The 27,970-nt window shown below is 41.9% G+C and overlaps 2 protein-coding genes across 3 annotated transcripts; one reads left to right on the forward strand and one right to left on the reverse strand.

Moving 5' to 3' along the window:
* Nucleotides 1-48: 48 nt before the first annotated feature.
* Nucleotides 49-19,974, reverse strand: TM7SF3 (transmembrane 7 superfamily member 3). 2 transcript variants are annotated; one of them, XM_037389935.1, is made up of 13 exons: nucleotides 19,552-19,653; nucleotides 18,134-18,207; nucleotides 11,904-12,058; nucleotides 10,028-10,178; nucleotides 9,471-9,591; nucleotides 8,516-8,687; nucleotides 7,276-7,453; nucleotides 6,142-6,228; nucleotides 5,618-5,698; nucleotides 4,741-4,893; nucleotides 3,326-3,423; nucleotides 2,776-2,938; nucleotides 49-2,307 (listed from the first exon to the last, which is right to left on the reverse strand). In XM_037389935.1, the coding sequence occupies exons 2-13, from the start codon at nucleotides 18,201-18,203 to the stop codon at nucleotides 2,045-2,047; spliced, it is 1,692 nt and encodes a 563-aa protein (XP_037245832.1). In that variant the 5' UTR covers nucleotides 18,204-18,207; nucleotides 19,552-19,653; the 3' UTR covers nucleotides 49-2,044. The 2 variants fall into 2 exon arrangements, with proteins under 2 accessions (XP_037245832.1, XP_037245831.1); XM_037389934.1 differs by lacking the exon at nucleotides 18,134-18,207 and having other exon boundaries at nucleotides 19,552-19,974.
* On the forward strand, nucleotides 19,960-27,967 carry MED21 (mediator complex subunit 21). The gene is made up of 4 exons (XM_037389938.1): nucleotides 19,960-20,064; nucleotides 20,372-20,486; nucleotides 22,821-22,921; nucleotides 25,564-27,967. The coding sequence occupies exons 1-4, from the start codon at nucleotides 20,023-20,025 to the stop codon at nucleotides 25,738-25,740; spliced, it is 435 nt and encodes a 144-aa protein (XP_037245835.1). The 5' UTR covers nucleotides 19,960-20,022; the 3' UTR covers nucleotides 25,741-27,967.
* Nucleotides 27,968-27,970: the final 3 nt, after the last annotated feature.

The raw sequence follows: 27,970 nt of genomic DNA on the forward strand, positions 1-27,970 counted from the left end.
AGTTGTAAAAGCATCACTGAATTCAAAGAAATCCCTTTAGTTCAAACATTCTTTCAAAAGACATCTTTATTATAAAAGATATAGAAAAATTAGAGTTAAACTTATTTCTTCCACAGTGTTAATCACAGCAGTTTTTAAAAAACACAAGGTAAACATGTTTAAGAGCATTTGTATACCAAATAAGTGTTTTCTACTTGCCATCAAGTATGGCAATGACATGCTCAGTATCAGTGTGGTAACAGCAGTCAGCAAGCATCAGTCTGCTAGAGGCCAGGGAAAAAGCTCCTCATTTACTCCCGTGTGCCCCATGACTGCACAGTGAAGGCAGACCCAAACTGCAGGATTTTAGCCCTACTCTGCTGTTGAGGCAGATGTTCCAGCTCCAAGCAGTAATGGGATTTATCTCTCTAAACATCAGATTAGTTCAGTCACCTCAGATACCATGTCATTAAGCTTTCACTCCTTAAAAGAAAATGGCCAGAAAGTAGCTTTCAGCTAAGTTCCCAGATAAGATTATTTTGGCAGTTTCCTTACTAAGGTTGTTTCTTACGTACTTACTACCAAGAACTTAAGATGGTGGCCAAGAACTTTAGTTTCTCCCACTAGGGTATTCACTCATGGTGGTTCCATTCAGGTAGAACAGCTGTTTGCCTTCAGACAGGAAGGACAATGCACTTTGCTGCCCACACTAAAGGTACAAAGATAGTGAGAAGGCAGAGCCACCATAACCTGTATGAAGATAGAGGACGAGACCTCAACCATCATTTAACACATGACAGATCACCACAAAACATGGAACGAGAAGACCAGGATTGGCCACGGTGGGTAAGGGCAGGTAAAACCAAGGAAAGTCTCAGGACTGCTTGTGCATTTATGAGCCAAAACCACAGTGCTCCAGTTTGCGCTTTCAGAATGGCTGTTTGCTTTGTTTTTAAGGAAGCAATTAAAGCCATGACATGAGATCACAATCCTCCACTGAAAACAAGTGGTCCCTTATCTGTTTTTGCACTACATTCTGCTTTGGGCAGATGTAATCCAAATTGGTAAGGAACACTTTCAGTCAGCAAGGATCCTAGTCAGTATTTTGCTAGCTGGATGATGTTTTCACCCCTTAAAAGGCAAAATTAAAAAATATACTGATTTAAAGAAAAAATAGCGTTTCAACCAATTCCAGGAAAGAACTGCCATTGGCTACAAGAGCTTATTTAGTTGTTTTTATGACAGCACCATCCAAAAAAAAAAAAGAGACCATACCAGAGCAGAAGCAAGACACAGGCTGTTCAGAAAGCAAACAAGGATGCAAACCTCTTGTGTTCTCTTAGAAGTCATCTCTGCAGAGACCAGATGACGAGCTTGCTACAGAACCATCCGAAAGCAAGGGAGGAAGTCTTCTCGTCCCAGATCAGGCCCACTTCCTGAGCCCCAGTGTGCACACTTACAACAGTTAATTCAGTGCAGTTTAAATTCAAGTCACTTAGTTTAGCTTGCAAGATTCAGTAATACTCCTTGGAAACGACTATGTCTGCAGCCATGCATTTTGTACCTCTATTAGAAGGGGATACTTCAGCTCCTTCTAGAACTCCTCCTTCTCTGTATGGTCCTTATCTCTCATCCCTCGCAATTTGACAGACTGCTCACCTTCAGGAGTAAGTCAGGCAATATTTCAGTAGTGTTTTCCACACCATCAGGGAAGAACCAGCAGTGTACAGGTTACTTTTTAAGGGCTGTTTTATCCTTCACACACCTAAACATCAGACTAGATCACCACAAGACAAATACCTGTACTTGGCCATTATTATAAGATTCTGCAGTTGGACATATGCATGTTACAGCAGGCTGAGTGGGCCACTGAAGAAAGAAAGTCACAAAACAGTATGTAGTGTACCAGACAGGTAACTTCTCTTCCAGGCTAGGCAAATATGATCCTCTTACTAAGCAGGACAGATCGGCAGTGGTAAATCCTGCAGTACTAGCTGGTTTGCTGGTGATCACTTATCTTGCCCTTCCCAGATTCTTCCTCTGTTCCCACCAGTTATTTGGCAGGTTACAGAAGCAACGGAGTTCTCTCCCCAGCTGGCTGCTCTTTCTGAAAAAACTCTTTGATATGCAGTAGCTTGTTATGAATTCTCTCTCTTAGGGGAGGAATGTGATGGCTAGGGTCTAAGACATTAGTGCTTCTGCGCTCCCTTTCCCTCTTCCAGGTGAGATAGGGGTGTGGTGGGAAGGGCACTTCACTTCTCTCTCGGCGAAGCTGCACAGTCACTCCACTGAGGGCCAGCATTGCCCACACTGACAGGATAATGAAGTCTGAAAAAAACCAAACAGATTCCTATACCAAAGCAGAACATTCCTTCCTTTCCTAAGCACAAACATTGAACAAGTTTAGCAACAGAGAGGAATGAAGTATTGTCTCTGCATCCACACATGCCTAGAGCAATTCCATGCAGAGGCAAGAACACACATGGAGTTGAGATGAGTCCATTCAGCCACCATATTAGGCCTTTTGACTGCCCACTCTGCAAACTGAACAGCAAGGTGGTAGTCCAAGCCCGAGAAGCATCTTTCACAAGGGCCTTTGTCACATAACACTTGCTGAAGGATTTGCATTTCAGTCTACTCAGTATTTCTTTTGGAGAACTAGAAATTATTACCTGGGTGTTAAATCTCACTGTACTTACTGTGTTCTCCTTCCATCCTTTCCTACCTTCACTCACATTTTACAATGGAACCAAATAAGCAGTGTTTTTTCTTTAAAGTCTTAAGAGCAATACTCACCATTTGTTTGAAAAGGCACATTGGTGTAAGCTCTGCTGAAGTAATCATTGAGGACCCTTCTGAGTAGGTCTAGGGTGATATAAGCAAGACTTGTGTAGACGTAACAAGCAATAGCTAGGACCACTGCGTAAGAGCCTACTATTCCAGAGGCCAGTATGTTCAGCTAAAGGGGGAGAAAACCACCACAGCTTTAGGAGACTGATAAACACTCTTTATTCCCCACCTCCTTAAGACATTATTTTGTATCTGTTCTTCCACAAGAAATCAGCTGCACATGCCTGTTATCTACACATACTGTTACAACAGCAGAAGTTAACTAAATACAAGTGTTAATGGATGCTATGTGCAACACTGCAAAAAGTCACTCCTTTGCTTATGAACCACTTAGCCCAAGTAGGTCTGAACAGGAACTCCCCAGAGCTGATCCAGTGCTGAGCTTCACAAAGCTGTGTTGAATTTTCTGTAAGTATCCCACAGGACTATATGTTGCAACAAGAAGTCTGACACCCCTTCCCTCCCTCCTCCTGTGTCAACAGTGCAGATTACTTACAATTCTTGGACAACCAACAAAAAGCACTGGAATCATCAAGGCTACACAAGAAAAGGTCACCCAGAACACCACATCGTCACGGAAAACCCTGTAGTCTCCTGCAAAGACACCATATTCCACACAATTTACCAGTTAGCAAAACAGTACCTTTTTTGCAAGTGGTTGGAGGTGAGCTCCCCCTCCACCAAGACTCAGTACCTTCAGAAATAACTTGGAGTACAGTGCTGAAGAGCTTAGCTTTTGAGCTCAAATACCATTTAAGATACATTGTAACAGTTATTCAAAATAAGAAAGAAAAAAAAAATAAAAAGGCTGTCACAGTCGAGTATAGGGCCTGTACTCTGGACAGCAGATCTTATCCATGAAACAAAGATTTGTGATGAAGTATGTGTTACTCATTTGGCAAGAATTAAGAGTACTTCTGCCCAATAAGAAGCCATTTTATTGCCTATATAGGTTTATAATCTATAAACTTGTATCTATGCGAGTTTGAGTACAGTGCACATGCAGCCATCGCCACAACACAAAGCCAGAAGTTTGTTGCCTTAGGCAGAGTAATTAAGTCACTCAAACTTTACTTTGCTCCCCCTGCTTTCTAAGGCTTGTGAATTAAAAACAGAGAGGACAAGCTGACCCCCAGGTGAGTCACTGTTTCACTTTAACAAAGAACAACCAGGGACTGCGTGGATTATCACAAACTTGTGGCTCAAGTTAAACACAAGTGACTAGAGAATGAAAAACTGTCCCACCAAGGGTTCTTCAGTTAAACAGAGTTTTGAGATTTAAAATTACAACAGAGTAAGCAGTATGGCTGACACTCTGATGTTCCAGATTGATTCCAGCTCATCAGCCTTTCTTGCTTTTCAGTGATATGTCTGTTGTTTTCTCAATAAAGTCATTCTGAAGACCCTGATGTTAACCCAGCTGCAAATACAACTTTGACTCTTACACTGCAGTGCTCCCAGAGCCTTGAAGTGTAGCATGGTAAAAGGTAACAGCAAGAGTTCCTCTTAATCCATAATGCCTTTATGCCTGAAGCCTCCAAGTTAGACTGCAGAATTTTGACTGTGACTTTTTCTGGATAGAGAACAAGACAGACAGCAAGTGCATGCCTGGGGCAGAGCTGGCATCAGACTGCTGAGATGGCATGCAGTTTAGGTAGGAAAAGCCTCAGCAAGTTCTCTGCAGAATAAGCAGCTTCCTCTTCCCACCACTGCAGATTCCCTAAGTAGTTTTAATTACAGTGCACCTGAAAGAATGCTTCAGGCACATCTCTATTCTTCCCAACACTTGAAAGGTAAACATCACATTAGGATAAACACCAGATAGCAGCCCTCATCTTAGAGCCTTGAAGTGTCCCTGTAATACAATAGGAACACACCACTCAATAGCCAGCAGAGTATTTCAGTGCATACCTAGTGGAGTAAAGAAGACCGTTGATGAAAAGAGAAATCCCAGCACAAGTCCAATAATAAACATACAGAGTAGGACAGAGCCAAATCTCCACCAGCTTGCAGCCAAGAGAAGTCCTCCGATAATTCCAGCTACTGCTGTCAAAATAAGACGCACTGAAAAACGAAAGGTGAAATATCAACACTCTGAAAACTTCAGTTACTGCAGTAACTTATTCAGCAACTTCACTTACATGCTTGATTGTTACCTAATGAAAACTGTCTGAAAAAAGTCAAAGTCAGTATTTACTTCATGCATTTCACTCAGACTCCAATATGCAACTAAGGACTGACGTATGCTACTGAAAGAGTGGTGTAGGGCTAGAAAGAAAGTCTTGCTACCATCACCTTAGCACCCTAAGGTCCCAGGGCAGTTAAGACTGCAACAGCTAATGCACTTGTATCAAGAAGTAACTACACAAGCTAGGACACCGTTGAAAAGAACTAATTCTTGCTAATCTAACAAACAGTGTGCAGACCTGCTTCCATTTTTACAGATGAAATCTACATTTGATGTGAAACTGAGGTCCACCCATTATGAAAGGAGCAGAATGTAAGTTTTCAGAGTTTCTAAAAACCTCTATCTTCCTTGGAGAGATACTCAAATTTGTCCTTCATAGTTGCAGCTGTTAATTCTGCCTCACTATTTGACATTGGAAGCAACAGTTACTCTTGCACATTCAGCTATTATGGTAATCAGAGTTCAGTTCAGGTACCCAGGTATCATCCTCCCATCCTTCTTAAGGCTGGCCAAAAACAACCACAACCAGTATTTTACCTAAGGGATTCGTAACAACTATACTCTAGGAAGAGCCCAGGGCATCCTGCCGTATCTACTCACCATCGTAACCAAGGCCAGTTACCCTCGTAATGAATACGAAGAAGAAGAATGCTGTGAATATGAAGCCCATGAAGAATAAGTCTAGAGAAGGAACAGAGATTTAGTATGGTGTCATATCACTTCATACCAAGCCCACTTCAGTACATCTTCAGATATCCTTCATCTTATAATAGGGAAAGAACATATCAGCTCCCTGGCTGAGAAGCACAAAAGGAAAGCCAAACAACACTGTTCTGGAAAGGAGTGTCCTCAGAGACTTCAAACAATCAAAAAATTTACATATTTATATCTATATTACCAAGCATGCTCCCTAGTTCTAGGTTTCTATTCTTTGTATACTGGAAACTTCTTGCTCCATACTTAAAAGCCCAGATCCTGCAAAAGCAAAGCAGTAGATCTAATTGGCATGTAATCACTATCAAGCAAGTGTTAGTAATAATACCATCAGTCTAAATTACAGCAGTTATGCTTATGAAATTCCAACCAGACTTATGAGAAGAAAAAAACCCCAAACCATTCTGTACCTGTTTTCCAGAATCTGTGTCCAAAAAAACAAGTGAAAAGACCTACAACGGCAAGAGCAGTGAAGAACACTTTCGTAGAGAGTTTACCTACAAGGAGAACGAGAGGGTTACTACAGCATTCCACCTAGTACTCCCAACAATGAGACTAGGGTAAGGTCAGGTTGCTGTCAGAGTCTGATAACTTAATAGCTGCCACTCCTTCAAACACACCACATGAGCAGACCTGCAGTGTCTGAACTAACAGTTACCTTGATAGGATCTCCAACAGAATATTGCAGACTGATTAAGAAATCAGGAGCATATTCAGAATACTGAAGTTTCTGCAACAATTACTTAAGTAGCTGTAGTATGCCGTTTATAATACAGATACAGCTTTACCTGAGAATTTTCTGCTCCGCTTTAAAATAGGGACATCCAATCATATATAAAATTCAGTGCTACAGGATTAGTGACCCAGGCAGCAGCTATAGTCTTTATCACTGATCATGAGAACAAGCAAGTTTTACTTTGTGTACCATATTCTAACCATTCTTCTTGTCCCTCCCATAGTCATAATGGGAGTAGCAACTTTGCTCTTTTTTTGCTCAGATCTATCATTACAACTTTGTACACAGTAGCACGACTTTGTAGTCTTTCCACTATTGCTGACATTATCTTTATGCTCACCTTAAGTAATTTTGTCTTTTCAGATTACCTGTAGGTTACAGATTCCTGTTAGCAGTAGCACAGTCAGAAAAATCAGGTTGGTCCTCAATCTAGTTCATGTTTTATTAGCTTAGTTTCACATGCAGCATCTATAGCCCTACAAATGATTTAAGTTTATGTATCCAGTTCAAATGGAAAAAGCTAGTGTCACTACAGAATTCAAAGTTAGGTATTTGCAAGCCATTTACTAAGTGAAACAATTCATCATTAAGTGAAAGCTTCAGTTGCTAATATTTCTTAGTTTTATTTCATCATTCTAGAATTTATCCTCAGTCAAGAAGTAGACTCCATCATCAAGTAACAAAACACATCCAGTGTAAAACAGAGCACTCCTCCATAAATACAAAAAAAATATTCAAAAGCACCATTCAACATTTTGGACCACAACAAGCTTGAGATCAGTTCACAAGGACACAAGTTCTGACTTACTGAGAGAAGAGCAGTTATCCACTAGGTCAGTAAAGCTGCAGGCGTATGTATGCACAGGTATGTATGCAGCAGAAGTATTCCAAAGAGGATCCCATACTATGACATTGTAGATCACACCTTGTCCAGGAAGTGAGGAAAAGTAGACATTGGTCTTGTCATCAGCTGTCAGCGTAAGCATCTGGAACAGAAAATAGTATTTTTAATTGAAACTGTTTGCCACTGTTACTGATGGCTTGCTGATGTGTCCGTCCAGCTGAGACAATACTCAGCAGCTCAAGGAAGATTATCAGGAAGAACTCCAGGTAAGAGCTCTCCTATTTTGAACCCTCTTAGTATTACCAATTGAAGCATTAAAGGCTCACAGGAGGGACTGCACGTCCTCCAACATTACTATGTTTTCTGACAGGGGAGAAGATTCTCCCACTCATGTTTTGGTCCTTCTCATTTGAGGACACAGTTAATGTTCCCTGCCTGCCTACTAATCCACATCTGGCCTGTGAAGCAGGCAAGGCTGCCATTCTACTCCCCAGCATGGCCAGACAGGTTATGGCCACCGAGATTCTCCCTCTGCTCCTTCCAATCTCTTTGCTGGGGGCTACATAAATATGCAGCAAGTGTTTGCTCTTGCATATCAGATCTCTTTATGCCACTCTAAACAACACCCATTTCAAGTCCAAGTCTGCTGTATCCTCCCCTCCGCTCTCTTCCTTGCTCTCTTCCCTGCTCAACCCTCAGCATCTGAGGATGCCAGACTCCGGCATCTCTCAGGCACTGTAGGAGACTATCCACCTTTATCAGAAGCGGCTCTGCCTCTGGATTTATAGGCACTCTGTGGCAGTATAGCTAGAAGCAAGTGATGTCTTCAACATCACTGAAGGAGCACTATGACTAACACAGTATTCAGCAAGCAGAAGGATACTGCAACAAGAGCTTGTTTCATAGAGAAAAGGGTGCAAGACCCATCACTAATATCTACTTCAGAGTCCACTGCAAGAAATCCCAATTCTGCCACATTTCAGGCTGTGCTAACTAGCCACCTTTATTCCTAGAGAGAATGGTTGCCATTTTATACGCATCACTCACTGTATACTTCCTAGCCAGAAACCCCAAATACAAGCAAGAAGCCTGAAGCATTAGCAGCTTGCTTATGTCACCACACAAGGAAAGTAAGCACAGGGGAGAAGAAAACATAAGATAATGCCACTGCCACATGCCTGTTACACCAGCGTTTCAGACTTACTTTAATGCCATTGCCTTTGATACTTTGCACCTCAGACATCTTCCTTATGTGGCTCATGAGTACCATTTCAGAAAGATCATTCTCTGGTAAGAAGTACTGGTAGACATCATACTGCAATCTCCATCTGGAGTTCTGACCAGTTCCCGAATCACAGGATGGTGGGTTTGCTCCTCTACAATTAAGAAGACATCAGCTACTTCCCCAGCACAAGACCCCAGATCTTAACATTAGTTTCCCCAAGCTACCTGTCCAATTTGGTAGTATTTTGCTTCTACTCTTTAGAAGTTAACACCAGCAACTAATTCAAAACTAGACTGTCAATGTTTGCAAGTACAGACTACAGCAGTATTATGTAGAACCACCCTGATGCAGGTAGTGTTTGGGCTGGTACCTACCTTTATGTTTACAAAGGCTTCCTATGAGTTGTCATAATGAACCAGCATAAGAATTCCAAGAGGTCACAACCAACAAAGATCACATAATCACTGCTTGTTTTTCCATGTACGCTCTGAATATAGCCTTCCCCATTCCCTGCCTATCACTTGCGACATCAGGCACCATTCAGGAAATAATGCCTTACAATTTGAAGTCTCAATGTTAAACAAAACTATAATCATTATCATGGTTCAGTACCAGTAAAAGGAATTAAACTGGCTATAATACACAATTGCTTCTCAAACAGATTAAGTCATTGTGAGGAATGGGGAGACCCAGTATTTGCTGACTGCTTGCACATCTGAAGTTGCATAATCTCTCTCACAAGATTCAACTCTCAGCTTTTCTCTCTCATGTATCACCTCTCCCTCTCCTTATTTACTTCTCCATTTGTTGCAGTGAGCAAGATTTCTGCCAGCAGCTGGATGGTCAGCCTTTTCAGCAGAATCTTGGTTTATGATCTTGGCCGAATAAGAAGACAAAGAAGGTCTTGCTCAGCATACTGAAGGCCTTCACCCACCTGGTATATCCCAGGTTTGCAGGTGCAAATTTGATGTGTATATCAGCCAATGTGTAATCTAGGTAAATATTTGGATCCACTTCCAAGTCAAATTCCAGATTGCAGCCTCCAGGAATAGGATCTAGAACACAGAAGAGATGACCGTAATAGTTTTTACTTCCCCCTTGCACAGCATCAAAAAAGTTCTAAGACCTCAGCAGCGCAAGTACTTGCAAGCATAGTCTGCTTACTGAGCACACAAAACTGTCAGGTTCTAGTCAACCTAGATTGCAGCCAACACAAGCTGTTTCAGTGCAGTCTAAAACAGGTCCCGATACATACACACAGCGGTTTTCTACTCTAAGGCTGAAGTCACCACAAGACCACATAGTACATTCCACATACAACTCAATTCAGTGGTGACACTAAATTTTTTCAGCCCATTTCCAAATAATTTCTGGCATCTCCATCTTATGTTTGACCATGTAAGAAAATCAGCTCTGAAAGGTCAGTACTTCATTTCATAGTTAACTTGTAATAAGCAGAGTTGGTATCCTTAACATGTAATAGGAACATACCTTTCTCCATATAGGGAATAGAGATAGCTGTGCTGAGCACCTGGCTAGCATCCAGTGACCGAAGGTACCACGTGCATACAGTCTGTTGAGGCCGAAGGATGGAAACCAGTCCTTTGTCTACTCCGATTCCTGAGCTGTTCACAGATGGATTCTGGATAGAAACAAATTATATAAACAAGCGGTTCTTGAGAAGATTTCTACTACAGCTTCATGTATTGCACAGTAATCACATTCCTGCCACAAACCTGTAGGGCACACATTTCAGTGTCAGTTGCCACTGATGAGTCATTCAGCCCTTCACTAGCTGGTAAGAAGAAGATGGAAAAAAGGAGCTGGAAAAAAAAGGGAGTTGCCTCTGACACCACACACTGCCTAGGTCAGGCTCAAAACCACAAGTGATAAGTTTGAGACTACTAAAGAGTTAATAATTGCATGCAAGTTGCAGAGAAATCTAGCTAGTTGAAGGCTACTGCTGCACAGCAATAGATTGACTAGTAAATGTGTAAGACTATTGGAATATCCCTCACAAAAAATTATGAGAAGCAGAAAGAGCATTGTGGGAACCAAAGTGCAGAAGCACGTCACTATCTCCACTAGAATGGAGATGACTGTATGATAGCTGGCTTAACATGTTAGACAAGTGCTTGGGGCCAGGTCAGATACTGACCCAATTCCCCACACCACCACGCCTTTCAGAACCAGGGAGCTCGAGAAAAGATCAGGCAGCAATGGCAGTATCACACTTACACAGGTGGCACAGCCAACTGACCTGCAGTCAAATTTATTTTGAGCACGGGAAGTATGCTTTGTACAAGGCGAAGTGTTGCCTCAGGTAACTGTAAAAGCAGCACTTTGGACCTGGCAGACTTTAGGGTCTGGCTCAGCTTCATATTTCTAGAGGCAGGCCAGCCCCAAAAAGCAGTATAGCCATATTTATGCATCGCTGTCCTTGGCCTGGTAAGGCCCATAAATACAAAGAGGGTCTGAATTGACAGCAAAAGATTCTACCAGTGGTAATCAAAGACTGAATAGGTGTAACATTAATGTCTTAGGCCTGTAATCCTAGCTATTCCACCAGTACAAAGATGACAGAGCTGGCTGACTTGTGTTACAGATTATTCATCTCGTAAGCTTCCCAGGATACTTCTTGGCACTCCGTATATTCTCATTTGGAAAATACTGATGGGGAGAGGGAAACTGGATAGCAGATCCTCATCTACTACCTTTGGCTTAGTCTAAATTCTGCTCAAATACCATTTATGAGCCCCACACATAAAAAAAAATACATCAGTATTTTATTGCATCCCAGTAAAGATGGGACAAATTAAAGCTAGCATATAGCCAATAGGAACACTTATACTGTCAGCTAGAAGTAGCAACCTTCACAGGAGCACTACGCTCCATGTGCCATGAAAGGAGAATTAGATTCATAACAAGGAGCTGGGGTAACAAGACATGTTTGTAGGGGTTAGATCCACACCACATGAACAGCAGACAACTAAACATCCCAAAGTAATCGTTTAGTGTACAAGGGATACGGCAAATACTTAGCATGAATCTGTTTTCAATTTGACAAGCTGATAGATAGTAGTCAGCAGTCACATGTCAAAAGCACCACTTCCACCAGAAACAAAGAGCCTTGAAACATTTTCAAGCCAGCTCTGATATTCCTTTAGCATTCAGTCCTCCAAAATAGCAGCTATGACATAAGTACAAGAAAGGATTTCTGAAGCTAAAATAATACTGCCCAAAGAGTCATGCAGGTAAGATATTATTTATATAGCTTCAGTTCTATATTCCTACATGTAGCAGAGCCAACTCCCATGTTAAAAGACAAGTAGCATTTAAGAACAGAAAAGTGACACTTTTACTGTACCTTATCAAAGGATATCACCACATTGCTTTGCTGAGCATGTACTTGAAAAATAACAACAGTTACATTGCTTGCAATGTTCCTGATTACAGCTTCCACTGGATTGGTTCGGTTCAGTAGCACGTTTCTGAATTTTCCCAGGGAAAGCTCAAGAAGACCTGTATTACAGAAAAAAAAACCAACACTTTTTTTTGTCCAGAGGGAAGCAATTGTCAAGGGGAGCCTGGAAGCTTCCAGTAGCCCAATATTAGCTGGGAACAGAGCAAGATGTTTTATGCTACTCTCATCCTGTAATTAAGGTGTATTAATGTTTCAGAGATTACTATACACAGAACCATACCTACAAGAACAGACACAGCCTGAGAACCCACCATATAGCCTGGCACCCACCTAAGCACAGGGAGCAGGACTTCCTCCCAGGAGCTCAGTATTTCATACAGCAGAGCTCATCAGCAACAGACACTAGCTGTGGCTGACCAGCTAATGCAATCAACAGCAAGTAACATTCAGTAAACTGAGGACACAGAGGACGACTTGCTTTTCAGCAAATCCAGACAAGTATGCTTGTATTAGCCAGCTAACTTGCACAATACCTGTTAGTCTTCCTGGGTGAATTTCCATGGACCATGGGAGTTGGAGTCAACTTCTGTACAGTCAGATCTGTAGTTTACATATGTATACTTACCTACTTTCAGCTGCATCACGTGTCTTTTGCTCCCACACTATTCTTTATTAGAACTGCTGGACCCCAGTTTCCATATCTAGAAATCTGACTAATATTCCAAGACATGACCAAGACCATTTCTTCTTATGACAAGCATAACCTCGTGATCCACTGCCATTTTAATTTAGAGAGAGCCACATGACCTAGGATACAAGATTCTTTGAAAATCAGCTTTGGCTTGCCATTCAAGTCCTGCAAGAAATCCTGGTTTATCCCTGTGCTGGGCTCTTGAGGGACAGGGGATGTCAAGAGAGGAAAGAGAAGCAGCTGTACAGAAGCCACAAGATCCTTTTGTTGGTGGTTAGCAGGCAGACAGATGCTTGCAGAGCATACACAAAAACAACCCCTAAAAGTTATCAAGCCTAAACATATACAGAGTATTTCCTCAATAAAGTTGCCTCTTCTCAAGTAAAGGGTTGATATTGTCAAGTACTCCAACAGAAGCACAGAGTAATCAACAGCACCATCCCATATACACTGTTGCCAATGACTCAGGTGGTCTCCCACACAAAAAAAAAAAAAAAAAGGGATACAGCCTTCTCATCCAAAACCATACCCAGTACTCTAAATCCTTTCCTGTTATTTTTCCACCCTCCCTTGCCAAGAATTAGCATCTTTGGCCAGCTTCTTTGCCTCTTGACAATATGTAAACAGAGGCAAGCTCCTACCCTCGTGCTTTTTCCACTCACCTCACAACAGAGGAAAAGTCTTATCTCACCTTGCTAACTTCAACCCTTACATGCTTACCTCCAAAATTCAATTAATACCAGTACTGCATCACGAATAAACCCCAGCTGAAATATGGGGATCACAAACCATCTACGAAGAACACAAAGATTCTCCATTTTTCTGTCCCATCGTCTGCAGTTTGTGTTACAGAAGAAGTTTCTACTCAGTTTTCAAACAGTAATGAATGTAAAGTTAGAGCTAAAAAACAGCTTTGTGTATTCTTCAGTTTCTGATAGTCCCCTGAACAGCATTCAGCTATCCTCCTCTCCACAAGACCTCTTTGCTCCTTAGCTCTTAAGTTCTACCAGAAGTGCAACTAGCAGTATGAATACTAAAGAAAAGTATTCAAAAGGCACAAACTGTATATCTATGCACTCAGAAATTTGGAGTGAAAGCTTAGAATGCAGGAAAAAATATTTTTCTGATCTTTAAGAACTTCAGCAGAGTTTCCTGAACCACAAGATCTTCACACTTAGATGTTCTTTTAAGGAGAAAGCTGAAACTATTACATCCTCTCTGTGCCCTACATCAAGGGGGAAAAAAAAACCTACACTGCTCAATCTTGTTTCTCACCTCCACTCTGCACCTCTACCCAGAGGTCTCTGCATAAATAAGAACCTATTTGTCAGCAAGACATGCAGCCACCACTTCAATACAATCATGTGACTCTAAATGTCAGAGGCACTCTCTCAAGTCTAATTAGTGTGGCAAATTAAGGCATAGTGTTCTACATTGCTTTACTGTTTGCATAATGGCTCCTAAAACAGTTCATGTGACACATTTTAAACCAAAGTCTGGACAGAAGAGCATAGATTCTGGCTGAATAACAAGATTGGCTACATCCATCAGACAAGTATTTTTCAGCTTCTTGTTCACAGGCTCCTTGAACCACGCTAGATTCTAGCCAGGCCTGAAAGATGACTAAAAGGACAATTCACAAGCACTGCAGACCAGCAGGACCTTCTAAGTTTTCTGGAAGAGCAATTGCTATGTGGCCAGACTACAGCACCTTTTCAGCCTTCTCTTTTTCTGTCATTTGAAAGAGTCATTGTTTGTGCTCCAAGCAAATTAACCAGCTCATCAGGCCTATTGCTATTGCAAGTTCTCAGACAGGCACTAGACTACCTGAGCTACAAGTTCAGCGTTGTCAAAGATGAAGGACAGATACCAAAACCTCCATGAACATGTAGTACTGGCCACAGCATGCAGGCTTCTTCTTTGGGCAAGCTTGATCTCACTGAAGGTAGCATACAACTGCAGGACTGCAGGTTCAGCAGCACATGCAGCAGAGATACCACAGAAGTGAGGTAGTTGAGCTGGTAAGTCAGCAACAGAGCCAGGAACAAAATCCAGGCATCCCAGCTTGTTTTGTTTCACTTGCTTTAGACAGTGAAGGTCTGGAAACACTCTGGGATAGTCTGGTATCTTACCTCTTCTTTCCTTGCAGGGATAAGTATGATGGTCCCTGCATGCCAGGATAGTTTTGCGTTAGATACAAGGGCAGAACTCTCACTGTTATAGATATTATCAACTGAAAACCTACTTAAAGGAAGTCAGCATTGCTGAAACTGAACAAGAGCAGAACAAAGATGGGAGTGTTGAGCACATGTTACTCTGTATACTAGTACCAATACTCAAACAGGAGCACAGACAGTCCAGCATATTAAAAACTGATGAACAGAGCTGGACAAGAGTCCACTCGGTCACTCACATTGTAACTTTTCTCCTACATGAACAGCAAAACCAGTAAAGACAGCAAAGGAACCAAACCTCTCTGAGCTGTTCTGAGATCTAAAGTCATCATTCCTAACTCTAAGCAACAAGATAATGAACACTACAGAGGCTCAGCACTTATTATCCCCTCACTGTGACACTGAGTTTCACCAACATGCAACACCCAGCTTGAACCATTTCCATTCTCTGATTCAGTGCTGAGCTCACAGTTCATTTGATGTTTTAAGTAAACCACACTTCGGCTCCAACAGTTAAATGTCATTTCCCTATCACCAACAAACAGTTAACCATATAAAGTTCTTAGTTACACCCAGCAGACCAATTTCCATTAAGAGACACAAGTGAAGAAATGCCATTGCTGCCCACACAGGATCAGTCTTTATCTACAGATACATGCTCAAACATCATGGTTACCTCAGACCAAGAAGGTCTCCACAATCAGAGAAAACACATTTCTACTTCGTGCCAACCAGCTTACAGTGGGTATGCAGAATAATCTTATGTAAGCTTTAAGAGGTAAGAACAACTTTCCAGCGTATAGAGTAGATCAACAAGTAGTCACATGAAGACATTTAATGGGAGACTGAATGCAAGCTCAGACTAAAAACTAGTTTGCATAGGGAAAACATGAATACAGTTACTAAACAGAATAAAGCCAGCAGCCATATTATATCAGACCTGTACAGAGCTCTGCTACAAGGCCTCTGTCTTCCCACACTAGTAAAACCTCAAATAAAGACACCACACACACCCAAAAGAAGCAAGAAGATTTACAAAAGATTTTATGTTTTAATTGCATGTGTATTGAGACTCATGCTTAGAGCACAGTTTCATGCTTAAAGCCAATATTGCCGCATGGCTTGTCACCAGCTGCACCACTCCCATCCCAGAAGACTATTCTGTTCACAAAGTTAGCGGTCATAGAGCCTTCTACTGTCTGAAAAGTGACGGGAGAAGTACCTGTCTCACCCACTTACAGTTTTACTAATCCACTTTGATTATCAGCCAGAACACGCAAGACCTGGCCTCAGCCACATTGCTGGCACTGTTGATTAAAGTGTCACTTGCACACGTAGGTAGTAACACTTCAAGATGCACGTAACCAGCTACCCAATACATTCAGACATCTGAATAGCTTTGTCTGAACCTCTATTTTAGAATGTTGTCTCTGCATAAACTAAATGGCTAGCGCAAAGTAAACTGACCCATAAAGCTCCCTTTATGAGAGGGGCACTAGTCAATCCTGATTACACTATAAATTTGCTTTAGTTTTTCCAACACTAAACAACCTGGTTTGGATGTAGTAAAACAAGGCCAGTTGCACTCCTACTTAATGAAGGTGGAGCTCCTTGGAAGATAAAAACCATGATACATAAACCACTTCTGCACAAATCCTAACCTTGAAGGGCTACAGCCCATCAGCAACCCAGAGAGATAATACAGGCCATCACGCTCAGTTTTTACTTATCAGCACTTTTAAAATTAAGCAGAATCTTCTAGTATTAGGAGATAGCAGAGCCCAGCCTTGCAAACCTGTGTGCCCACAACTGACTAACAAGACAATTTCAAATAAGTGAACCATTAAGCAAGTGTCCTTGCTTGAAGGGCCTAATGATCAGCTAGACACTGGTACACAAGTTACACAGCTTATTAGCTTTTCATGAGAAAAATACTTTCCCCCTCCACCCTCAATTATGCAAGGAAATACAGCAACAGGCCCCTTCAAGGCAAAGCAGTTAGCTTAGTCCCATATTTATTCTACCTTTTTACATACTTTAAAAAAATAACACATGACCCATTTTCAATCAAGTCCAGGAGACAAACTGCCTGTCAGCACATTTTAATGCAAGCATTAAGATCTAAGAACACTGAGCACTCATTCTCAGACCTGCTAACCACCATCAGTTACCAAGTCTAAGCTTCTTGGGCATGAGACTTGGGGGCATGGTGGGGAAACAACTCTTCCACACTTGAGGCCAATTCCAAACACTGTTCCGCAGTTTTACAGAGTATCCCAAGAGTACCTTTTTCCTTCTGGAGAATTAAGCATCATTAGAAGCAGGTCTAAAAATAAAGAAAAAACTAAGATGAGGCTTACATCAGCCCTAACATAAGATACTACTTGCTTATCTCTGAAAGGAAACTGATTATTTTTTTCCTTTTTTCGAACAGAGAAGAACTTAACCAGAAAAAAAAAGCAAGCAGATTAACAGTTGAATCTTCACAAGCCGTAGTCATTATAGTACACTTACCTCTGAACACCTATTTTAGTCACATGCAGGAGCACAGGGGAATTACAAAAAAAGCCCATGCAAAAAAAAAAGTCAGATTACATCAGCACAGCCAACAAGTAATTTTAGGAACCAAGCTCCAAATTCTAAGAGGTTTTGCTCTTTTCCTTAGTTTTATAGGGACAGTGGTTTTCAACCCACAATTCACAGGGTGCTGGTAATTCATGGCCACCTGTATATGGTCATACACCAAACTCCACTATTAACATTGTTACTTTTCTCATATAAGCTCATAGGTAGTGAATGTCACCTTGTTTTCTTAGGAGGAACACAACCCTACACCAGACTCACCAGCCTATAGTATATCCCTGAAACAGCACAGTTAAAATTAGTGCGGTATATCCGTGTAAGAGTTAAAACGATGGCGTTCGTAGCAATTAAGCTGCATAAAGAAAAGGGGGGGAAGGGCGGGGGGCAGGATGAGCTCTCCCTGCCCACATCAAAGATTAAGATAACCACGACTATACAAAACTCTTCTCCAGCTCCACAGGCAGCCTGCACCTTTGCTTTGATCTTCACTCTTGCTCACCCCTCCAGACCAGCAGGTCCCACCGCCGCCGCCTGGGACACCCCCCCAAAAGGCTCTGCGGGCCCCTCCACGAAACAAGCCCCTTCCCTTCCATCCTACCTGACATCGACCCGGCCAAAAAGCGTCTCTTCCCCTATCCAAGCGAGACCCACCAGCCCTCCCAGCCGCCTAATGGCGGCCACGGCCCACAGCCCCACCCTCCCCCCACTCCCCGCGCCGCACTCACCTGAGGCACCGCCATAGCGCAGGACCCCCAGGAACCCCAAGAGCATCACGACGTGAGGAAGGACCCGCATGGCGCTGCGGAGGGAAGGGGAGATGTGGCTGGGAACGGGCTAGGGCCATGGGGAGGTGCTTGAGAGCCAGGCGGGTCCTGTGACGCGGCGCAAGGCGGGCGCTGCGCCACCTCACAGGACCCGCCCAGCAGAGGCTGTTCCCGCCACCGGCTGTTCCCGGCACCCACCTGCCTGAGGAGACTGAGGTAACGGCCCCAGCTGCTGCCCCCAACGGCTTTTATCCTCCCAAGCCTCGTCCGCCGCCCGTGTGGCAGTTACAGGGGTGGATAAAGGGCTTGGGAAGGTCTCCAGGTCCGGCTGGGGGAAGGTTGACATTTTTACATTTTTTTTAAATTATTTATTTTTAACACAGCAGCCATTTGGTTTTACCTTATAAAGAGCAGTAAGAAACGTTGCCTCAGAGGCTCCCTGGAGCATGTCTGAGATGCCTCTGGCTGCAAAGGTGATTCACAGGCACAGGATGGGAGAAAACAGAAGTAAAATTAAAAGTCTCTTTTTAGGGGGGTGTATTTTTTTGTTATTATTTGGACCCTTTTTATGAATTTACATTGTAACAACTCTAGAAAGCCTTGTATGATCACCCCTATTGTGTTTATTTTTCCCCATCTTGCTTTGATGTGGTTTCCACTTAAAATGCAACAGTCTGGCATAAGAACACAGAGGTGAGTGCTGGGTCCCTGTTTATAGCTATTTTAGATATATGGGTGTACTTTCTTCTCCTTGCCTTTGCCTGCTGTGCATAGGAAGGCAGCTTTTCTCCATCAGGCTATCTAGTTTGCTGAGGTTATTTTTGTTCTACTCAGCGAGGTTCCTGTAAGTCAAAATCCATGAGATATTAAACATCTGTTTAGTGTTGCCACCATGGCAGACAACCTCTCTGAGACCTCAGTCACTCTTTATTCACAGCTCAGCATTCAAACTGCTCAATCCTTGCCTGCGAGAGGCTTGTCTTGTGCCGTAAGCCTCACTTGTTCCAGCCTCAGTCCAGCAGCTATCCCACTAGTGGAAATCCAAGAAAGAACCCGTTGACTTCAATAATAATTGTAAACCCCTTAAAAGCGTGTGGTCACTTTTGGTCTACAGCACAGTAATTTGTGACTTGGCTTTTTAACGGAGGTGTACAAAGGCAGCCCGCAACCCCAACCGTGTCATCAGAAATACACTTCTGTCGGATGAGTTTGTATCGTGGCAAAGAGGGTAGCTGTAAGCGGCAAGACGAGTCTTGCAGCATATGCATTGCTGCTGGGTGGCTGCACCCACAGCATCGCTGACGACTTCAGCCAGAAGAAACCCCTGGAGGTCTCCAGCCCAGCTGTTCCCTGTTAGGGGTTAGAGGGATTTTTTTTACCTGCTGCAGTCGTGAGCACGAACTGGCGTTCCTGAGAGAAATAAATGGTCGCGATACGCCAGTTCCTCCAGCAGGACGGCACCCGTTGCAGCGCCCTTTCCTCCGCCGCCGCAGCGCTCCCCGCCGGGCGCTTCCCACGGCGCCGGGCGCGCCCGGCCCGCCTCTGCCACGGCACGGTGTTACTCGGCGCCAGGGCCCGCCTGGCCCCAGCGGAGCCGTTCAGCAGCTGCCAGCCGCTGGCGAGAAAGCGAGAGGCGTCAGAAATCGGCTGCTGTGGCTCTGACACAGCGCGGCGCTGCCCCCGCCTGGACCGGGCCTCCTCCCGGCCTGCAGGGGGCGCGCCAGGACCGCCTAGCCCCACCGGAAGGACTCCGGCGCCACCTCCCGTCCCTGCCCCGCCCCTCTCCCGCCCACCCAACATCCAGGCGCCCGATTGGCTGCGCTGGGTACTGTCGGGTGGGCGGCGGCGCCATGGCGGATCGGTTAACGCAGCTGCAGGACGCGGTAAACTCGGTGAGGCGGTAGTGCTCTCTTCTCTCCTCTGGTGCCCGACGTTCTTCTTAGCAGCGGGGAGGGGGAGCTGGTGCTGGGTTATGGCCCCTCCTGCCTCCGCGGCCTCTGCCACTGCGCTCGGGCCCGGCCGTTGCGGGTGTGAGGAGTCGCGGTTGTTCTCCCCGCCCCCGCTGTGGCAGCCCCCGGGTAGGGGGGGTATCGCCACGGGCTGCGGGGGTGGGCTTCTGCGGGGGTCTGCCGATATGCAAAATAAAATTGAAACGGCTTTAGTGGTGAAATAAATTAACGATCGCTTTACTGCTTGCAGCTCGCAGACCAGTTCTGTAATGCTATTGGAGTGTTGCAGCAGTGTGGCCCCCCAGCCTCTTTCAGCAACATTCAGACAGCAATAAACAAAGATCAGCCTGCTAATCCAACAGAAGGCAAGTGTTTCTGCACCTCCTAACAAAACGTGAACGTGTTCTGATACAGTATGCTCTATAACTCAACATCTGTACATGCTTGGCAGACAATTCCACCATGAACTGGTGGAGTGATTGAAGTTAAGTTGTAAATTGATGTCAGCTGCACTTGCTGCAGAGGACTGTGGTAGCAGAAATGTGATTTTAAGTACTAAGTAAGCATTAAGATTTATTTCTTGTGCTGGTTTCTTTACACAGACACAGTAGCACTACAGATAGAAATCATTTTAATAGGACTGCTGCAAGAGGTTGTTAATGAGTTGTCCGCTACTTCCAAGAAATCTTTTTAGAAAGTATGAATATTAGTTTTATGAAATCATGTATGAATTTAAAATGATCTGTGTTGTAAACTTTTAATTTGCATTTCTCCATTTATTATCTGCTTATATAATTAAGGAATAATGTCATGTTGAATCTCCCCATTGTCATTTGTGGTTTTGTTGTTGGTTTGTTTGGTTTTGGGGGGCTTTTGTTGGTTTGGTTGGTGGTTTTGGGAGACAAGAAACTAGTGTTAGGACACTGAAACTGGCAAGCAAACTAAAAGTTTTCTCTGATTTGAGAAGTTTAAGTTAGTGAATTTTAAGTTAGTGTTTAAATAAGCGTGTTATTCTAATTCTGAATCTTTTTCCTTCTCCCCCCCACCCCAAGAAAAAATTGCATAATTTTGTATCAGATTACATTTGTCTAGCAGGATGTCAGGGGAGACTGGTTTTGAGCACAGTGATGCACCTTCTAGGACAGTTGAATACTAGTTGTTCATTGGTCTGATAATGGAATTGGAAGTTCCAATAGTTTGCTCTCTGATACTGGAATTGGAAGAGCCAGCTGAAAGGCTTGTTTGCTTCTTCATCTTCCCTGCTGCTGTTCAAGGTGCTGCCAGCATCAGTGTGGTTCCAGGAGCTACAGGCCTTGTTAAAATCTTAAAATCATAAAATCATTTAGGTTGGAAAAGACCTTTAAGATCATAAAGTCCAACCATTAGCCCAAGGCTGCCAAGTCCACCACTAAACTATGTCCCTAAGCGCCCCATCTACACAGTTTTTGAACACTTCCAGGGATAGTGACTCCACTACCTCCCTGGGCAGCCTGTTCCAATGCTTGACAACCCTTTCAGTGAAGAAGCTTTTCCTAATACCCAATCTAAACCTCCCCTGGCGCAATGGCAGGTCATGACTGAGTTCTCTTTTGATTTGTCTTTTCCTAAAATTCTGAATATAGTGACTTCAGTAAAATCATACAGCTATGTTAGTGATGCTGATGAGGCTACCAGTTATGTGTCTTTAGATATTCAAAGTCTTAATAAGAAGGCCTTAAAACTCTTTACAGGTAAACCCTGTGATAACCTTGAGTAAGCTTTAAATGAATATGTTTGGTTTGTTGTGGGTTTTATTAAGTTAAAATCAAGCGTACCTTTGAGAATGTCAGTCTTCTCTATAATTTTTGCAATTGGATATTATTTTCTCTCTTCTTCCAGAGACTGTTCATGAACCAAGCAACAGAAAAAAATACATAAAATTTTAAATTGAAAAGGACTGTTTCAATATTTTAGTGGTAGTAATGAATTAATTCAAACTGAATAGACTCATTTCCACATGGAAATGTTTTGTTTCTGGCTTATGGTGTCTCTTATTAAAAGTCTATGTAGTTCTTTCAATAATATAGCGGCTAAATAGCTACATAAAAATAAATATATGTAATATATAAAAAAATAAATATATCTGTTATAAAGTTCTAGTCCTTTTCCATTTCTCAGGGACAATTTAACTTTTTCTGTGGCTGACTAGGAATTATTTTTTAAAAAATAAAAAACCTCAAATTCTTTTACTAATAATCTGTTTCTTAACATGATTTAAATAATCTATTTGAATCACTATCTTTACATTGTTTCTAGTGTTCTTTTTTTTTTTTTGTCTAGTGGCAGATTTCAAGGCAAGGATTGAAAAGATAAATGGGTTTTTAGCTACTTCTCAATACTTAATGTAGTGATTAGGACACTTAATACTGGTGTTAGTAATTTCTTAACTGGCTAATGATGATGGAGTTCTAACTATGTTCTCATTTGTACAAAGCCCAGCCCTTTGTATAACCAGTTCCCTTTTAATCTAGGATTGGAATCAAACCGCCTTCATCTCCTAGTGTGGTGGGTTCCCGTCAGTTGTGACACTGTTGTTTTCTTCATGTAGGAGAATTTTAACACCTGTGTACTTCAAGTCTGTAGAATTTTTTCTGCTGTGTATGCAGAATTGTGCTTTTTCTAATAATGTACTGAGTAGGCTGACTTTCTCTTTTTTAAAGAGTATGCCCAACTGTTCGCAGCATTGATTGCACGAACTGCAAAAGATATTGATGTTCTAATAGATTCCCTGCCTAGTGAAGAATCGACAGCAGCTCTGCAGGTAAGTGTTCTCAAGTAAAATATCAAAGCATAACTGAAGGCAAACTTTCCTTTTTTTAAAACACATTTTTTATTCTTTAGGCCATGTAATCTTGAAAAGTGATTTTAATATAAGCCTGAAGTTTTCATGAGGGTAGCCTGTGAGTACTTTTTAGGCTTAGTGGAAATACTGAACTTCTGTCTAGTTCTAAAAAAGGTTGTACACAGTGATAATATTTTAAACTTAGTTTTCTGTTAGAATGTTTAAAAAAAAAAGTGCTTTGCTCATAACACTGGAATACTGGAAACTGCTACCCCTTTTTTTCCCCAGCTGCTCCAATATTAATACAACAGATGCAACAGTACTGATGCATTGTGGGGTTTTTATTGGGTTTTTTATCTGCCTTGGATAATCTTTCACATTCTGTTGCACATTAGGAGTGTGTTTCATTTTGTAGCTGCAGAGCCAACATTTTACTAAAGCCTATTGTTCTTCCACAATGTTTCTGGTTGTTAAAGGGTTTGCAGGGTATCCTTTTAAGTTCTCCAGCTCTGTCACAAAACAGTCCTTTCAATTTTCAGCAATAGGGTATCCTCCTTTGGACCATCCAAACTTGGTGCTTTTGTTTCTTGCTCCTTCTCTCTTTAGACCAGAGGTACTCTAGGAAGAGCTTGGGAACAGAAGGCAGCTAGGTAGCTATTAGCATATGCAGCCAGTATCATGACCTCCATTCCTTGCCTTACAGAAGCTGAACTGCTGCAAACAGCTTGTGAATCTTTTCATAATACTTGGCTGTTTCTCACTTCCAAAAAATGCCTTGGAGCCCAAATTCAAAGAATGCTGCTGTGTTGCAGTTTGGTTGGGGTTTTTTTGCTGTTACCTACAGATCTTGCCTATTAAACAGCATCTTTTCGTTCCCCCCACTTTTTGATTCTAACTGCTAGATTTCTATCAAGTATTTTCTGTTTAGAATGCAACAAGGATGCAAACAATGCTGTTGCTCTGAGAACCCTTGAACTGCTTTAAAATCACCTGAAGGTTTTTGCATCTGGGTTGATAATCTGTGACTATTCAAAGGCATTTTACGGAAGATTAATACTAGAGGTGCCTGCTGGGCCAAATACAAAATGACTTGACAGTGACATCAGATTTGGTTTTAAACAGAGGAGGTTAAATTTGGAAACTCTGCTAGTCACTATAATTGCTGAACGTACTAATTGGGCCCATTAACACTAGGATAATTTCATGTAACTGCGTATTTAATGGCTGAAGATAGCTTTCCTGCTGCAGAAAAATTACAGGCTTCTTCCATGATTGATCAGGGTCTGATCATAGTGACAGCTGATGTAGGGAAAGCAAGGTGCTCCAGAAAGAGGAATTGGTTATCCACTATGGCCGTGCTTTCCTTAGAGGCGATACTTGAACAGTTTCTTGCTCTGTTAATGCAGAATCTTGTTTCACAAGAATTTCTGATTTTTTTTGTTTGGTGTGGTTTTGAGATTAGTTAGCTTAGATTCCATCAGTTACTGATTTTAGTTTTCATTTTCTGTTGTTTCATTTGTGCAGTATTAAAGGTAAATACTCTGACATTCTTTAAAAAATGTTTTGAAGGTGCTTGAAACACTCTAAAATATGCAGTGTAAGTTTTGGTGAGAAGAGGTAGATAGATACTTGGTTAATAGAGATGTACTTAGGCCAATCTTTTTTTTTTTTTTTTTAATACTAAGGTTGTCCTAGTATATGTTTCAAATCTGAAGCTGATATAATGATAAAAGGGGCTGCTACACTAATGCCCAACATAATTTACCTGTCCCATTTGAGTTCTTTTGTGGTGAAGTTAGTATTACATATTCTGCTCAAATCTGTGGCTTGTCTGTAGTCAACTGTTTAACAGCTGAGACTGAAGTAATTGAGCTGGATTCTAAATTTCAAACTTTTACCTTTTGCCATCTTCCTTCTCTGACCCTCCAAAGGCTGTCAAGTCCTTTGTGTTTAACCTTCACTAAAAACATCAGTGTTGCAGAACAGAAGGTGAATACGTGGATATAATTTGCTGGTTAGTTTGAGCATGACCTCTTAAGGACCTGTATAATTGCTTCCAAAAATACCAGTTTCAAACTATTTTGTTTTGTCTTTTCTATTGCCCAGTTAGAACACGGTTTAGTAGTTTGGAATTTGGTAAATATTTTAAAGTATTAAAATAGTTTGAAGTTAATATGTTTAATTTCACTAAGTCTTTTGTAACTGAAAAGCAGTTTGGTTTTGGAACAAAATATTTAAGAGTAAATAATAAAATTTCATCTGAAATATGCTATTTAAAAGAATAAGTTATGCTTACATCTTGCTTAGCACCTTTCAGTAAGGGAGTGAGGAGAGGGATAAATACTCCTCATCAAGAAAAGCAGTACTGAGCCAAGAGTCATAATGTGAAAGAAGCTAAGATCTCTGGTGATTTTTTTGTGCTTACTCCATGCGGATATGCACCAGTTTAGGCTGCAGCCTATAAGGAGTTGCTTTGAAGTTTTAAGTATGTAATTCAGGAGCTAAAAGAGAATCTTTTTCTGTTTTAGGGAGTGCTAACTGTTCCATCACCATCCTTTAGTAGCGAAGTAAATTTTGTATTATATTTGAAGATCCTTACTTTTCTCCCTTTTATTTTAAAGGCTGCTAGCCTGTATCGATTAGAAGAAGAAAATCATGAAGCGGCTGCCCGTCTGGAAGAGGTAGTTTTTCGTGGGGATATGCTGCTGGAAAAAATACAGAGTGCCCTGGCAGACATAGCCCAGTCACAGCTGAAGACAAGAAGTGGTACGCACAGCCAGCCCCTGCCAGACTCATAGCCCCCGGGGGCAGCGTGTCCCTGCGTAGCTGCCCTGCTGGCAGTCGTGCTGAAACAACCCTCTATCCACTGGGAGCTGTGACACCCAGCCCAGCTCTTGTGGGACTCTCCTGTGCTCTGATCGTCGGTAACAATGTCTTTTATAAAAGCTCAAACTGCAGTGTTTGTGTGAGAAAGGCTTTTACTCTGGAATTGGTGGATCTGTTCTAGAATTGCATGAATTTTTATATATGCTGCTTTGACTTAAAGTATTAATCTCTGAGCTTTATTTTCTGTTCATAAATATGTCTGCCTTCAGTCTGATTTGTTATCTTGATTTCACAGGTCCTAGTCCCTAAAGGGGGTTCAGGAGGAAAAATTACTAATAGTATTTGTGTAACTTGCTCGCTCCTACTTTCAAACTTTCATGTTCTGGGTGTATTTTTTGTAAGGTTCAAATAGACACACTTGAATTTGCCAGAGTTCCATGGAGACGATGCTAGACAATGATGTGAATACAGTGGTGGCCATCTGTTTTAATTGACAGAAATGGTAATTAAACATTTGTATTACTATTTGGCTAGTTTACCACCCTTTACAGAGCAAGTAAATGGATAAGTAAGCTCTAATGTTTGCAGAGTAAGTGTTTGTAATTCACAAATGGGTCTTTGACTCCCTTATTGCCACTGACACGTTTACTCTTACTTGCTCATGCCATTTCTCTGCTTCTGCTGATACTCTGCATTCTCGTGGCAACCGGTGAACACCTTTAAAGCAGACAGTAATGAGGAAGCTTTCCTTGACTGGGAAGAAATTAGCAATGAGGAAACTGAAAATAACTTATTACATAATTTGCTTTTCAGTGTAAGCAGCGGCTGCCACATGAATGCTGTTACCCTAAGCAGCAAGAGGCCTGTTGTCCGCTGTGTGCTGTAGAGAGTTTTTTGGTTTTATCTTTACACATTGAATCGCCAAATAGATTTTTGCTCCTCATCCTAGCAGTACAGAAGTACCGGCATCTCTTTTTATATTTGGGGGGAGGGGAGACACCCAACAAACCAAACGCAAAACAAACCGCTAGATAATGTAAAGTTCAGTGCGTGAACTTGGAGTTGAACTGTTAGTCGTCTTACATACTTTTGAGTTAGCAGCCTTCCATTATTGTAGGATGCTGTTTATTGCCACATAATACCAGCTCATTTCCTGATCAAAACTACCTATTTCTGTATATTGGATATACTGTCGTTAACTAGAGCAATTCAAATGTGTCTTTAACGTGCTGATTCTTACGGAATTGGATGCAGCCACTCACTGGACTGCACCAGTGAAAGGAAGAGTGTAACATGTCACATGATCCATCTTGTATACAGCCTGTTCTCAAAACAGATTAAAAACTACAAAGCTGTTCCTACCTGTAACAAGTGCTAAAACTGAAGTATTTAATCAGATTGGTATTTAATTAAATATGTAATATTATTTTATCAAATTTGCATATCTGTAGTCATAAATTTAGTTTGCTATTGTGAAGCTCTTCTACTATACAGATTCTGCAGGAGGAGAAATAATTTGGGAGGTGAACAGGCTACAGTTCAGCCCCAGTTCTGTAACGGGAACTTTATTAAGAATGACTGGGCTGTGGCAATTTACTAAGCTATGTAAATATGCTCATGTCCTGGGGAGTCTTGAGGGGCCAGATTTTCACTTTTAAGTCAGTCATGGGGGCCTGGTTTTGGTTTTGTTTTATCCTAGAAAACCTGCATCCAGTGCATCTCAAGTTGGTCAGGGGTTGGGGTGGATATTTTTGTTATTGTTTGTTTGCTTTTTTAACTAGTAGACTTAGAAAACTTGAGTGTGAAATGTTTAGGCTTTGCTTGCATTTACTTTTTTTTTAATTGAGATGTCTTTCTTTGAGATTTGTACGGTGCTGGAAAAAAAAGTTAGATCTTCATAGTAGATTCCCTGGTGTAGCTTAACACGTGCATCACCTCGAACTTAACTTGGAAACTTTTTCTCTGGGAGATGGTATACATCTTCAGTAATGATATAGTTCTTTCAATTTCATATTTTTCTATTTTTTGTACTTGAAAACTGCTGTATTTTTGCAGCCTGACATTGCCTAAATGTAGAACTGTTTTCTTTTAGTTGCTATTTATCTGAACATGCTAGCCCACCTTATGTTAAAGCATGTATCAGGAGCAAACAGTTAACACGCTTAGAAATAAACCTTAACCAGAGGTGTAAGCTCCCTAGTA

This window comes from Falco rusticolus, chromosome 5 (genome assembly GCF_015220075.1).
Source record: "Falco rusticolus isolate bFalRus1 chromosome 5, bFalRus1.pri, whole genome shotgun sequence".
NCBI lineage: Eukaryota > Metazoa > Chordata > Aves > Falconiformes > Falconidae > Falco > Falco rusticolus.

Bases quoted from the DNA above. Each gene is read 5' to 3' on its own strand.
- TM7SF3 (XM_037389934.1), bottom strand. From the start codon at position 19,972: ATGTTGGGTGGGCGGGAGAGGGGCGGGGCAGGGACGGGAGGTGGCGCC. The intron at 6,229-7,275 runs GTAAGTCAGAAC...TTCTCCTTGTAG, and splicing joins GGATAACTGCTCTTCTCTCA to GTAAACTCTCTACGAAAGTG. The intron at 2,308-2,775 runs GTGAGTATTGCT...GGTTTTTTTCAG, and splicing joins TGTGCCTTTTCAAACAAATG to ACTTCATTATCCTGTCAGTG.
- MED21 (XM_037389938.1), top strand. From the start codon at position 20,023: ATGGCGGATCGGTTAACGCAGCTGCAGGACGCGGTAAACTCG. The intron at 20,487-22,820 runs GCAAGTGTTTCT...TCTTTTTTAAAG, and splicing joins GCCTGCTAATCCAACAGAAG to AGTATGCCCAACTGTTCGCA. The intron at 22,922-25,563 runs GTAAGTGTTCTC...TTTATTTTAAAG, and splicing joins AATCGACAGCAGCTCTGCAG to GCTGCTAGCCTGTATCGATT.